The sequence below is a fragment of the Gorilla gorilla genome, chromosome 14 (assembly GCF_029281585.2).
Source record: "Gorilla gorilla gorilla isolate KB3781 chromosome 14, NHGRI_mGorGor1-v2.1_pri, whole genome shotgun sequence".
NCBI lineage: Eukaryota > Metazoa > Chordata > Mammalia > Primates > Hominidae > Gorilla > Gorilla gorilla.
The window spans coordinates 53,622,908-53,636,946 of NC_073238.2; the positions used below are offsets into that span (position 1 = coordinate 53,622,908).

Here is a 14,039-nt window from a genome sequence, read left to right on the forward strand (position 1 = left end):
ACAAAACAGACCTGAAGTTCTTCTCTCCTCAGAATTTGGTTGTGATTGAAATGTAACAAGCAGGAAGTTAGAATTCTGGTTGCAAAGAATTCACGTTGAAAGCAGAAACTGTCTTACTCATCTTTAATACACTTGTGCCTAGAACAATGCCTGGTTGATTAGTGAGTGAATTAATGAGAGGCCTTAAAAGAGAAAAGGAAATTTTACAGGACTATAGTAGTTGAAGAGCTACATTGGAGAAATTAAAGAAGCAAATCCGATGACTGAATTAACACTCCATGACTCATCTAGCTATTGATCAAAGAGAGAATTTATTCACAGAGATTTTCAAATACAAACAAAATAGCACTTTTAAATTTTTTACAAAATGAATATAGAAATCAATGTGGTACAGCACAGAACAATAATGGACAAAAGAAAACACGATCCAATGACTGGAAAATATCTCTCATATCTTCGGCTGAATTCTCTCCTATAGTGGACAGAAAGTTGCCCCTTTTCTTCATAAGAATATCATAGCAGAAGCTACTCAGAGAAATATTGCATATTGTTGAATAACATGGAAATACAAAGGCTTAACTCTAAAGGTCTGCATAAACACTGAAAATATGTTGAGGAACTAAATTAGAGTTTATGCAGGATATACAAAATACTGATAGTTTGGCTTATTGGTCCATTTATTAGGCTTAATGTATGTTTTATAAAGTGATAATACTGTATTTTAAATGTATATTAAAAAGAAAACAGAGGAGAAATGCACCACTAAACCTCCCATACAGTCTGTGCGATAATCCACATGTTTGTGCATGGGCGTGTGTGGGGATGCATATGTCTGTATGTGCTTGTGTGCTTTTGGGAGTGCCGTGACCTACAGGGAACATCTTTGGGGGTACCCTGCTTCCCAACATAACACTGTTTCTACTAGCCCTTTGATTTTCTGAGTCCTCACCTTAAAAAAAAAAAAAAAACTAATACCCAAACCTTTGTTTGCATATGTAGATTTGTTGTGTGTGTGTGTGTGTGTGTGTGTGTGTGTGTGTTGTACATTAACAATACTCTGTGGAATAGAAACACCCGATGCTCTGCAATATTTTTAGCCTTTGGTCCATTTTTCTCCATCATTCTATACTCTCCTTTTTTTTTCCCCCACAAATCTCCTACAATCCTTCCTTCCTATATCATGTTCCTGATTTTATCGGGTTTCATTTTATTAGCATTGTATTGGATTAGAACTACTATCCCACCTTTTGAAGGTAGGTGGATGTTTTGACCTCTCCAAGCCCCTTTGGCCCATCTTCTCCTCTGTCTGCTCTTGGTGGCTCCATCTCAGTATGGGTAGTGCTTCTGTTTCTTGCCCGAAAAGCAAGCCAGCCATGTGCACAGCAGCATGGCGGCAGTGGCACCTGCTCCCGTGCAGTAGTAGGCCCAGCCGATTTCACAATTCCCTAAGGACAAAGGAAGGGGAAAGAAGAAAGTCACAGATGAGGATGACTTTGCAGCAGGGTTTCTTATTGCTTCCAGTGTGTGGGTTCTGAAACACCCTTTAGGAATATGGTATCCTCGCTTAAATGGAATAATAATGTGCTGAAAGTTATCTCGACAGTGAAGAAAGCAAGAATGGCTGGATGCATTTCAGAAGGATCTCAATGTCTACCTCTCACACTGGCTAAGAGAAGTCCAGTCTCCTCCACCAATATCCACACCCTGGCCAAAAATAGAGAAGAATGGCAGCAACCAGGATAGGAGATGAAGGAGTTAATTGTAACTTACATCACCCAAACTCACCTGCGTAACAAAGTACTTTAGGGAAAAAAATATAAATGTTGATGCAATCCTTCTGCAAAAGGGCCACTTTGAGGAGGCAACCTATTTGAAGGATAATGGCTAATGCTAAGGTGAATACTGCCATTTATGTGGAATCGTCAAGTGACTTACTCTCTACTGTCTGAATCAGAAAACAAAAATTCCCAGATTCTTCTGGGATCAACACTCACCTTGAAGATAAAGTGTCATTTAAATGAAAATATAATGACAAGCATCCAAGTGGGTCCTGATTTCTCAGAGTTGGATTAGTCTTAATATTCATAACAAACCCAAAATATTAAAAATATGCAAGTAGATTTATTTATCTGTATTGTCTTTGTCAATTCTTTTATCAACATTATAAGGTAGAATACTAGCTCAACATGATTGACAAAAAAGCTTCTCAGCATTTAAAGAAGTTGGTGACTTACCCATAGTCATATGCTTATAATTTGGAATAAAGTGAGCCAGGACTCAAATCTGGGTTCTAGATCCCAAGAATAGGTCGGTGTCCCCAGATGGGTTAATGGAATGGATTTCTGCATTCATTAGCTTTTTCTTTCTTAATGACATCCAAGTTATTCTTTTTGTGTGCACAGTAAAGAAGGCCTCTATATCTTATACTGGACACTGTACTTTCTGCTTCAATTCTAATTCATTTTTCAGCCGGTCTTACCATCTTATCAGATGACGCTCCAACAGCAACTATGTTCCTCCTTTTGGTTCTTGCTTTGCATTACATTAGATACAAACATAAACACCAAGACATTTGGATTTCACAGTCACTGAACATAAAGGCCATAGATTGAAAATCACGGGGCTGGGCGCAGTGGCTCATGCCTGTAATCCCAGCACTTTGGGAGGCCAAGGCGGGCGGATCACCTGCGGTCAGGAGTTTGAAACCAGCCTGACCAACATGGCAAAACCCCGTCTCTACTAAAAATACAAAAATTAGCCAAGCATGGTGGTGGGCGCCTGTAATCCCAACTACTCAGGAGGCTGAGGCAGGAGAATCACTTGAACCCAGAAGGTGGAGGTTGCAGTGAGCTGAGATCACACCACTGAACTCCAGCCTGGGTCAGGGAGCAAGACTCCATCTCAAAAAAAAAAAAAAAAAAAAAAAGAAAGAAAATCACATCCCTTCTTTTCACAAGTCAGTCTGCAGGAAAACAGCCTGTTGCTTGGCAAGAGTGACATTGAAGCGAAACCTCAATGACGACCAGCGTTTGACTCCTGCATACCGAGGTGTTCCCACAGCGTAGATAACCCCCCATAAAGAAACAATGCCTATGGCATAGATAACCTTTCATAAAGATGTTTATCTCATCTCCCTAGAGGTCACAAGTTTTGGCAAGAAAGTGTGAGATGTGACCAGCTGCACTTGTCTGTACCCTAAAAGCTTGCTATGTAAAGGCTGCATTCTGGAGGGCAAGTGCAAAGATCCACCATCTCACAGCTGCCAGAGACATGGCTTCTGTTTGTACGTCCCTATCAAATGTTTCTTTCTGAGAAACTGGACGTGTCAGCCTCTTTCCTCACCTCTTTTCTCAGCCTCTCACCCTGTGGGGTGGGGTTTGCATAGACCTGCTCACCGCGGAACACAGCCACTTTTACCTTGTTCATTTGTGAAAAATTAATAACTTCCCTGCTGAAAATTTCCAAGACTGTTAGGTACAATGTGCAATTAAACTTTGGATCTTCACTGGACATTTACTGGAGAAGTAGTTAGCATGTGCCCCATGCGCGGATAAAAAGGCAAGGCAAGACAGAGCTAAGGGAGTTATTGGCTTGTGGTCACCATGAGTCAAGAGCAGCAAAATTTGATCAAGAGCCTCCACATCTTAAAAGTTCTTAGGCCATTACCTAAGCACACAGACATCAAGCTATGTTGTTCAGTCCTCAACCTAGGTGTCATCCTTGATTTCTCCCTTTCCACATCCAATGAATAATTAAAAAATAAGCAAATGTATTTGATTACCATTTTCTCAAAATTGTCATGGAGCTTTACATGGAGTAAATATTAATGCTTAAATTCTCATAGGAACACAATGTGGTAGGTACATGAGTATCATTCTCATCTTTCAGAAGGGAAGACTGAGGCCAGGGAAAGTTTAATAAGCTGCTCCAGGACTTCTCCTTAATAAGTAGCAAGTCCTCTGCCACTCTCCCCTATATCTATCCTGTGTCCTGCCCCTTCTCAAATGCCCGATCATCCCCCAGGCAGTCTCGTCTGCTGTCATTGCTTTCTTGTCTCTATGCTTCTACTCATATCATCACCAACAGCAAAGTAGGCAGCTGTCTTTTTAAAAATCAATCAGATCAAGCCACGCTCTTACTTAAAACCCTGTAATGACCCAGCACTTTGGGAGGCCAAGGTGGCTGGATCACTTGAGGTCAGGAGTTCAAGACCGGCCTTGCCAACATGGTGAAACCCCATCTCTACTAAAAATACAAAAATTAGCCGGGCAAATTTGATCAAGAGCCTCCACATCTTAAAAGTTCTTAGGCCATTACATAAGCACACAGACATCAAGCACCTAGAGCAAATTAGCGCAAGTGGCCCACACATAAGAATCACTTGAACCCGGGAGGCGGAGGTTGCAGTGAGCCAAGATTGCACCACTGCACTCCAGCCTGGATGGCAGAATAAAACTCTGTCTCCAAAAAAAAAAAAAAAAAAAAAGCCCCTTTAATGAATTCTCAAAAATCAATGTCCTTCCTATAGCCTATGAGGGCTTAAATGTCTGCTGACCTCTCACACTTCATGACCACTCTCTCTTGTGTCTTGTCTCTGGCCACACTGACCACTTTTTCTGGAGCATATCAGCCTTGTTGCTGACATGAGAGCTTCACACTTACAATTCCTTCCACCCAGAAATTCTACTTCCAGATCGTGGAAATGCCAGGCCTCTGGTAAACACTCAATAAATAATTGTTGAATGAAAGGCAAGGTAAAAGAAAAGCAGAAAGGAAGCAAACCGGGCAGGCAGCTAATACCTGAAAAACAGTAAGTCTAGCATTTTAAGGGTAACTCTTGTCCTGTTTTGGCACTGAAATTTTGGAGAGAACTTCCCAAACCAAGTATGTATTTCCGGCCTCATCTAGAGAGTGTGCTAAATTTAACGGGGTAACAGATTCTGAAAGATCACCTCTCCACCTCTGGGTAGGTCTCACTGGCACAATGACCTCCATTAATACAGATAGAATAAGCATTTTTCACGGGTAACCGAGTCCCCCTTCACAGGTCAGATTTGCTGACAACCATGAACTAATGTGGTTGTGAGTCTTGGGAATAATCTCCATTTTGAATTATTCTTTAGCTAGATTAAATACATCTATGAGGGGGAATTAATTAATAGGTAGAGAAGAGATGGCCAATCGTGTAGAACATTTCAAAGAGTTGGCAAAATTTGTGGTCCATCTGTTTAGCACTGGGCTTATAACACAGAATACAATCAATTGTTCATTATTAATAATGTATTGATCTATACATAGTTCCATGACCTAACATGAAAAGTAGAGTATATAATTCTTTATTAATTATTTGGCAGTTAAGAAAAAATTGCTGAGGCTAATTATTTGAAAACAGTGTACGTGACAGTAGACACATTTATTAAACAAAGATGGAAAAAGAAGCTAGTAAAGCGTTGGCTATCAGAGGACAATGAGAGAGAGGATAGTACTGGTTTTGCTTTTGTTTTTGGCAGAGAAGTCAATAAAATAGCAGAAGTTTAAGCTTCAGGGTCTCGTAAGTGGCAGGGGAGCTACAGCCGATGCTATAGATTCTCCAGCCAGTTCCTCTCTGTCCCTTTGCTGGTTCTGGACTCTCAATCTCCAGCTTCTGTTCGTGCTTTGCTCCCAATAGCTTATATTTGCAACGCTCTTCAGAGGACCCACGAGTGGCTGGCATTACTCTGTCCCAGCTCTCTGACAGCTGAAGTGCCCCCTGGTGTGAACCACAGCCAGCGATGTACTTGTACTGGAGTGTGCACGCCGGGCTTTCTTCCCTCCAGGTAGAACAAAGTCTGCAGTGTAATGATAATGAATGTTCCCAGCCCTGTGAGTTCAGGCTGAGGCTGAACCCTCATGACAAACTGCACCCTGCTGGGTGTTTACTCCTTCCCTACCTTGCTTTTCCACTTCCCCACTGTTTTTCCCTTGGCACATTTCCCCAATCACTTGAACTCAAGTCCTCATCTCAGGATGCACTCTGGGAAACCAGATCTAAGGAGTGAATGAACAAAGACTTTCTTGCTTTTCTTTGTCAAGGGATCTGTAAGTTTCTACCATTGTCAGAAGCTAAGCCACCCCACCCGCCTACCCAAGCCCTGCTATCCCCTGAGAGAGGCAGAGCAGAGCTTTCAGTACCAGCTCTCTCCCACTCTCCCCACACTACCCTCTTCCTAGGGCAAATCCTTGTCTTGCTCAGGTGTAACTGTAATTTCTAGTCATTGTTATCTGGATCCATTCTTGTTTATGTCATAAAACAGGTAGTTAACGTATCAGGCTAAATGTCTATCAGATGAAAACTGGCAGAAAATTAAGCAAAGATCTTTAAAGAGTGTACCATAATAGCAGAAAATGTTTGAGGATATAAGAAAATACGGCCACCAATCAGACATATATGCAAATTTGTGTGTATGATTTACAAAATTTGGGATTAAAATTCAACAACTGGTTAAGGTCCAAAATGAGCTGTTAATGTTCAATGTGATTTAAAAGAAAAAGAGTCCTTCATTTAAGACACGAAGGCTTTTTCATTTACTAAGTAATTTTTAAAATAATTATTAAATCAAAAAGTGATTTAATATGAATTTGTTCTAGTATTACAAATTATATTGAGATATAGCCAGCCAATCAAAGTAGCCTCAAAAAATATACAAAAGTACATATGCATACATGTCTTTTGAGGAAAAATGGTCAAGATCAGTCTAGTTAGAGTAAGGTATGTCAATAGAATTTAAGCAAATCTGAAAAAATACTGTCATCCAACCCTGATTCTTGATTTTCTTCTTCCCTTCCTTTTTCCTTTCCTCGCTCCCTCTCTCAATTTATTCACTGATTCAACAAACATTCAGTGAGTGCCAGCTCCAACTATGAATGAATCACTGGGTACTGGGAGCTTTGTTGGGAATAATATAGATATAATTCCCGCTATCAAGAAGCTTATTATCTAGTCAAGGAAATAGGCATTAAGCAATACTGAGACATTTCTATACTGATAATTGTGATATGCGCTTTGAAGAAAAAATCCAGGATGCGAAGGCAGCATATTGCAAGTGATCTACGTAGTGCGGTCAGGTCAGTGAAAGAGAGCCTTAAATTAGAAGTGAGATCTAAGCCAAGACCTGCAGATGTTCAGGAGTGAGCCAAGCGTGAATGTGGGGGGCCAGGGAACAGTATGCTTGGAGTGAGGGGATGGGAAATATAATGGAGAAATGCAGACAGATTTGGGTCTTGCTAAAGTATTGCTCAAGTAAGAGATGGATCCCATTTTGGGTGTAAAGCAAGGGATGGGTTTGGGTATGACCACCTCTAGAGTTCGAGAGCTTGAAGCCTGAAAATTCCCTCTTTGAAACTGTCATTTGTATTGTTGGATAGGAATATGAGGTATTTAACAGTCACAGATAAATCTTAAGCTCCTGCTACCTGTTTTGCTATGTTATAGAAGCTGGAAACGCAGCCGGGAACAATACAGACAGAGTCTTTGGTCTCATGAAGCTTACTTTCCAGTTCATATCACTCACATCAGCTGTATTATTCTGAAACATTCCTTGTATATTACACATGTTTTGTAGAAATTCAGTTCAATGAAATAAACCAGATACAACAGGATTTTTTCATAAAACTATAAACGTGAAAGCAAAACATCCAGAATTCTGTGAGAGATTAAAGGTTCACCAGGCACAGGCTTGTCACTTTGAACTTCTCCAAAGGAAAAGGAAAAATAGATTTTTCTCTCTGAGCATGATCCTATTGTTAAAACCTATGTGCTCAATAACAAGAAATTAGCACCATGTTTTACAGTCATAGAAAAAAAGTGTTTCTGCATACTCTTCATGAGTAGTAATGAAACTAAATAAAACCAGGAAATACAGGGCCATTCTTCCATGGCCTCCCTCTACGCCTGTCATGGCAATAAATGCTTGTTATTATAATGCAAACAGAAAGCATTTTTCCAGAGGGCAAGTTTTGTCTGTGATCCTTTCAGGAAATTAGAGAAGGAAATCTGTTTAAACTTTCCCTTTTGCTCTCCGTAATGCTCCAACAAACAGGACTCCAAGCTTGCTTGGTTGGCAAATTACTGCTTTCAACAATGGGGAATACTATTCTTGACAGATAAAACAGAGGTTAATGGGACAGAAAGCAGCATACCATAGCCACCTGCCAAGTCGACAGAAAAAGACTGTGGCGGAATTCCAGGGCAGCCCCAGAGTAGAGATAGGGGTGGGGAGGGATGTTGCTGATTTCTTACGGTGGCTCAAATTAGTTTTTAGTATAGCTTTTGGAAGTGATAGAGACAGAAAGAGAGGTACAAAGAATCCAGTCTTAATACATATAACAATGGAATTCCAGTGATCTTTTCATCTTTTAAGGACACTGGAGTTTAACCTCTGCCTTTTCATTAATTTGTTCAATTAACAATTTGGAGCCTACCAAGTGTGACTGTCTGCTTATTTCAGTGCTCTATTCGGGCACTCAGTATGATGACCAGATCACAACAACCGATACGCATTTGTGGCATGAATGGATATCAGAAATTATACTTGTGCTAAGAATAGAAATACAAAATTAATCGTCATATAACAGCTGTCATATATAGACACCAAGTGAAGGGCTACAAGTTAGGAAGGGGTCTCTCCTTTAATCATTTTTGTCTAGGATCCTTGATCTGTTTATACTTTCCAACATTATTCTCACTTTGAAGATGCAGAAACTGAAGGATAAGTAACTTACCCATTATCTCAAATAAATAGCAAAGCTTGAACTCGGAACTTGGGTCAAACTGATTCCAGAGTTTTTTCCTGTGCTCAGATAATGTATAAAAAAAGATCTTAATCAAATACATTTTTCTCATTTGTTAAATAGTACTTGTCTTGGCACTTATATGCCCGAGAAAAAAATAAAACATATTTTACCTTACCCCTTCAATTTGCCAGTCTTCTTAGAAGACTACATGCTGTTAAAGTGAACTAAATATGGCCTGGGAATAACTCTGTACTTCTATATTTGAGTCCTTGTGGATGAACTATAACCTAGCTTAATAGGCAGACAAGATTGAAAACCTAACTTAGGAGTACACACCCGTAATAATTGCTGAGTCTTCGCCAGTCCCAACAGCCATAGTTCAACCACTCATATACTGCTGAGTGTTCAAACTATATTCAAATAAAGCAAACACCAAACTGTACCCAATCCAGTTGTTTCTGTACCTCACTTCTGATTTTTGTATGTCCGTTCCTTTTTTGTCTATAAATTTGTACTGACCATGAGGCACCCCTGTAGTCTCTCTGAATCTGTTGTGATACAGGGGGGCTGCCTGATTTGCGAATTGTTCATTGCTCAATTAAACTCCTTTAAATTTAATTCAGCCAAAGTTTTTCTTTGACAATGCCCATGTTCAACAGCATGGTTTCAATTGCTAAAGGTCTGCACCTTGCAAAGACTTGACAGCCCCAATTCCTGAGCCAATGAAACCACACTTGGCACCTTTGGCAATGCATCTTCTTTAAGGATGCGGAAATGTGGTGTCTAAAATAAGCTTGCTTGAGGAACAGATAACTAATGCTACCTGCAGGAGAAACTGCCTCTAGATATGGTCCCAGACTGAATGTTTTTGACCCTACCTTGACTCTGTGTGAGCCCTAGCTGATTAAGAGCTTCAGCTCCTGGATACACTTTAGTTCCACTCCAGAGCTGCTGTCTGCCTATGAACCCTCAGAAGTTTGGCTGGTGCCACCATACCATCCTAACTTTCACCCAGAGACTCCACGGTAGCACCCTCCACTGTGTACTGTATTGCTCTGGAAAGCGCAGCACAGGACACTGTAACTCGGGCAGTTCCTGCCCTCTGACTGCATGCCATTTATCACAAAACCTCCATGTTTACAGTCTCTTTTCTTGAACTTGAGCTCCATGGGATCCCCATTTACTTCTCTTTCCCCACAAAGTCACTGCTGAGCACCCATAATGCCTTGTAGCCATAGTGCCTGAGTCAGGATATGATAAGCTGACTGACTTCATTTATCCAGGCAGAATATCTTTTGTCTGTGATATTTTGAAAATTTTAGCATGTTAATATTTAAATGTAAAGTTTGGGTAAAAAAGGATACATATTAGATTGTATCTTTGTTGCTGTATTAATAACGAAGGCAGGAAGGTTGAAGGATCAATAGAAAGAGGGAAAACATTTATATATATACACACACACACACACACACACACACACACACATATATATATATATATTTTTTTTTTTTTTTGAGACAGAGTCTCAGTCTGTCTCCCAGGCTGGAGTGCAATGGCGCTCACTGCAACCTCTGCTTCCTCCCGGGTTCAAGGTATTCTCCTGCCTCAGCCTCCCAAGTAGCTGGGATTACAGGTGTGTGCCACCATGCCCAGCTAATTTTTGTATTTTTAGTAGAGATGATGGGGTTTCACCATGTTGGCCTGGCTGGTCTCAAACTCCTGACCTCAGATAATCCATCCGCCTCGGCCTCCCAAAGTGCTGAGATTACAGGCGTAAGCCACCACGCCTGATCCTAAATAAAACTTTTAATGAGACAAGTAGTAAAGATGATTTGTCATATGCGTATAAAGAGAAGACCACCCAAACTTGGTTGGTGGGCAGAAAATGTAGAAGTAAAACGGCCGAGAGAAGAATGTTTGTGGGGTGTGGTGCTTTTTAAAAGCTACTTTGCGGCCGGGCACGGTGGCTCATGCCTGTAATCCCAGCACTTTGGGAGGCTGAGGCGGGCAGATCACGAGGTCAGGAGATCGAGACCATCCTGGCTAACATGGTGAAATCCAGTCTCTTCTAAAAAAACCAAAAAATTAGCCGGGTGTGGTGTCATGTGCCTGTAGTCCCAGCTACTAGGGAGGCTGAGGCAGGAGAATCTCTTGAACCCGGGAGGCGGAGGTTGCAGTGAGCCAAGATTGTGCCACTGAACTCCAGCCTGGGCAACAGAACAAAAAACAAACAAAAAAAGTCTTGTTTCTTTATGTCTGCTTATTACAAAAAGTATAAACTCATATTGATTGTCAGGGCTGTCCTGTACACAACTCCAAGGCGTCTATTTATTTTGCATTCTATAGGCTTCCTAATGGATGTGCCCTGGGGGTGAGGTGCTGCACACATGCATATAATGGGAATAGCACTCCCTGCACAGTATTCCCCAAAAGAATAGGTAGTGAGAAGGTGTGTGTAATGGTAGAATCTCACAAATCCCATGCATTGAGTCTATTTTCAAAATATCCCAGGAGGCCATCTTGATGCTTCCAAAGTCACCAGAGCAGCACTGCAGTGGGTGGGACTAGTATTTCCTCTCAAGAACTGCAGCTCTCCACTGCTGCTGTGAATGCACTGAAATATGAAAGAAGTGTGCCACTGAGTAAGAGCCTATCTGCCAGCCCTTACATGTATGCACCGTCCACTGGATTGCAGCCTGAATTACACCACCAAACAAAAATTCTTTCACCACACATCACTGGTGATGCGCAGGAATCTAGCCACAAATAAATATCCTGCACAGAGCCTTGGGCCTCTGAAAGCACCCAGAAGAAGCCAATTGACTGTACATGACATACACCACAGTCAAACCCTCAGATAAATAAAGAATATAAAAAATAAAAAGCCCCACCCAAGCAACAACAATTTCAAAAAGATAAAAGAACACCAGCCCTCTCAGATGAAAAATAATCAGGCAAGAACTCTGGCAATTCAGAAAGTCAGAGGGTCTCCTTACTTCCAAATGACTGTACTAGCTCTCCAGAAATGGCTGCTAACCAGATTAAAATGGCTCAAATAACAGACACAGAATTCAGAATATGGATGGGAAAGAAGTTCAACAAGATTCAGCAGAAAGTTAAAATCCAACCCGAGGAAACCAGTAAAATAATCCAAGGAAACCAGTAAAATAATCCAAGAGATTAAAAAGACACGGCCATTTTAAGAAAGAACCAAACTAAACTTGTGAAATTGAAAAATTCACTGCACGAATTTCATAATACAGTTGGAAGCATTAATAACAGAATAGACCAAGCTGAGGAAAGAATCTCAGAGCTCAAAGACCAGTCTGATGAATCAACTTATTCAGGAAAAAATAAAGAAAAAGGATGAAAAAGAATGAACAAAACCTTTGAGAAATATGGGACTATGGAAAGAGGCCACACCTATGACTCACTGGCATTTCTGAGAAAGAAGGAGAGAGAGTAAGCAATCTGGAAAACACAGTTGAGGATATAGTCTATGAAAATTTCCACAATCTCACTAGGGAAGTCAACATTCAAATTCAAAAAATTCTAAAAACCCCAGCAAGGTACCATACTAGATGCATAGTGATCAGACTCTCCAAGGTTGACATGAAAGAAAAAAATCTTAAAGGCCATTACAGAAAAGGGTCAGGTCACTTACAAAGGTAGCCTCATCAGGCTAACAGCAGATTTCTTAGCAGAAAATTTACAAGCCAGGAGAGATTAGGGGCCTATTTTCAGTATCCTTAAAGGAAACAAATTCCAACCAAGAATTTCATTCTAGCCAAACTAAACTTCACAAGCAAAGGAGAAATAAAATCCTTCTTAGTGAAGCAAATGCTAAAGAAATTCATTACCACCAGACCAGCCTTACCAGATGTCCTTCCTCTAAACATGGAAATGAAAGAGTAGTACCTGATAGCACAAAAACACATTTAAGTACCTAGCACACATATCCTATAAAATAATCACACAATCAAGTATAAAACAACCAGCTAACAACATGATAACATGATCAAAACCTCACATATCAATATAAACTTTGAATGTAAATGGTACAAATGCCCCACTTAGAAGGTACAGAGTGGCAAGTTGGGTAAAACAAATAAGACCCAGCCATCTGCTGTCTTCAAAAGACCCATCTCACATGTAATAACAACCATGGGCTCAAAGTAAAGGGAGGAAGAAAGATGTATTGTGCAAACGGAAAACAAAAAAGAGCAGGGGTTGCTATTCTTATATCCAATAAAACAGACTTCAAACCAACCACAGTGAACAAGGACAAAGAAGGGCATTACATAATGATAAAGGGTTCAATTCAACAAGAAGACTTAACTATCCTCAGTGTATAAACACCCAACATTAGAGCACCTAGATTAATAGAAGAAGCACTTCTAAACCCATGAAAAGATTTAGACAGTCACACAAAAATAGTGGGGGGTTTCAAGATCCCACTGACAGTGTTAGGCAGATCATTAAGGCAGAAAACCAAAAAAAGAAATTCTAGATTTAAACTCAACATGACCAATTTGACCTAACAGACACCTGCAGAATATTCCACTTAATGCACATTATTTTCATCTGCTCAAGGAACATATGCTAAGATTGACCACATGTTCAGCGATAAAGCACATCTCAATAAATTTTTAAAAAGTAAAATCACACCAAGCACATTCTCTGACCATACTGAAATAAAAATAGAAATTGATACCATGAAGAGCTCTCAAAACCACATAATCACATGAAAATTAACTTACTCCTGAATAACTTTTGCATAAACAATGAAATTAAGGCAGAAATTTAAAAAAATCCTTTTAAATCAATGAAAACAGAGACAAAACATAATAAAATATCTGAGATGCAGCAAAAGAAGTGTTGAGAGGACACTTTATAGCGCAAAATGCCTACATCAAGAAGTTAGAAAGATCTCAAGTTAATAATCTAACATCATATCTGTGGGAAAAGAAAAACAAGAAAAAACTAACACCAAAGCAAACATAAGAAAACAAATAAATCACAGCAGAACTAAACAAAATTGAGATGTAAAAATTCATACAAAAGATCAATCAAACCAAAACTTGGTTCTTTGGAAGGATGCACATGATAGATAGACTGCTAGCTAGATTAACAAAGAAAAAGCGAGAGGATCCAAAACAGCACAATCAGAATTGACAAAGATGACATTATAACCAATCCCACAGAAATACGAAAGACTCTCACAAACTATTATGAACATCTCCATGCACACAAAGTCAATAATCTAG

The 14,039-nt window shown here is 40.0% G+C and overlaps 1 protein-coding gene across 2 annotated transcripts in view; it reads right to left on the reverse strand.

The window, feature by feature from the left end:
* Positions 1 to 292: 292 nt before the first annotated feature.
* The window catches only part of LHFPL6 (LHFPL tetraspan subfamily member 6), a 258,726-nt gene continuing 244,979 nt past the window's right edge, over positions 293 to 14,039 (reverse strand). For both annotated transcript variants that reach the window (XM_004054413.5, XM_055360020.2), the window contains exon 4: positions 293 to 1,445. In XM_004054413.5, the coding sequence (XP_004054461.4) occupies positions 1,327 to 1,445 (119 nt within the window). In that variant the 3' untranslated portion in view covers positions 293 to 1,326. The remainder of the gene's footprint in view (positions 1,446 to 14,039) is intronic.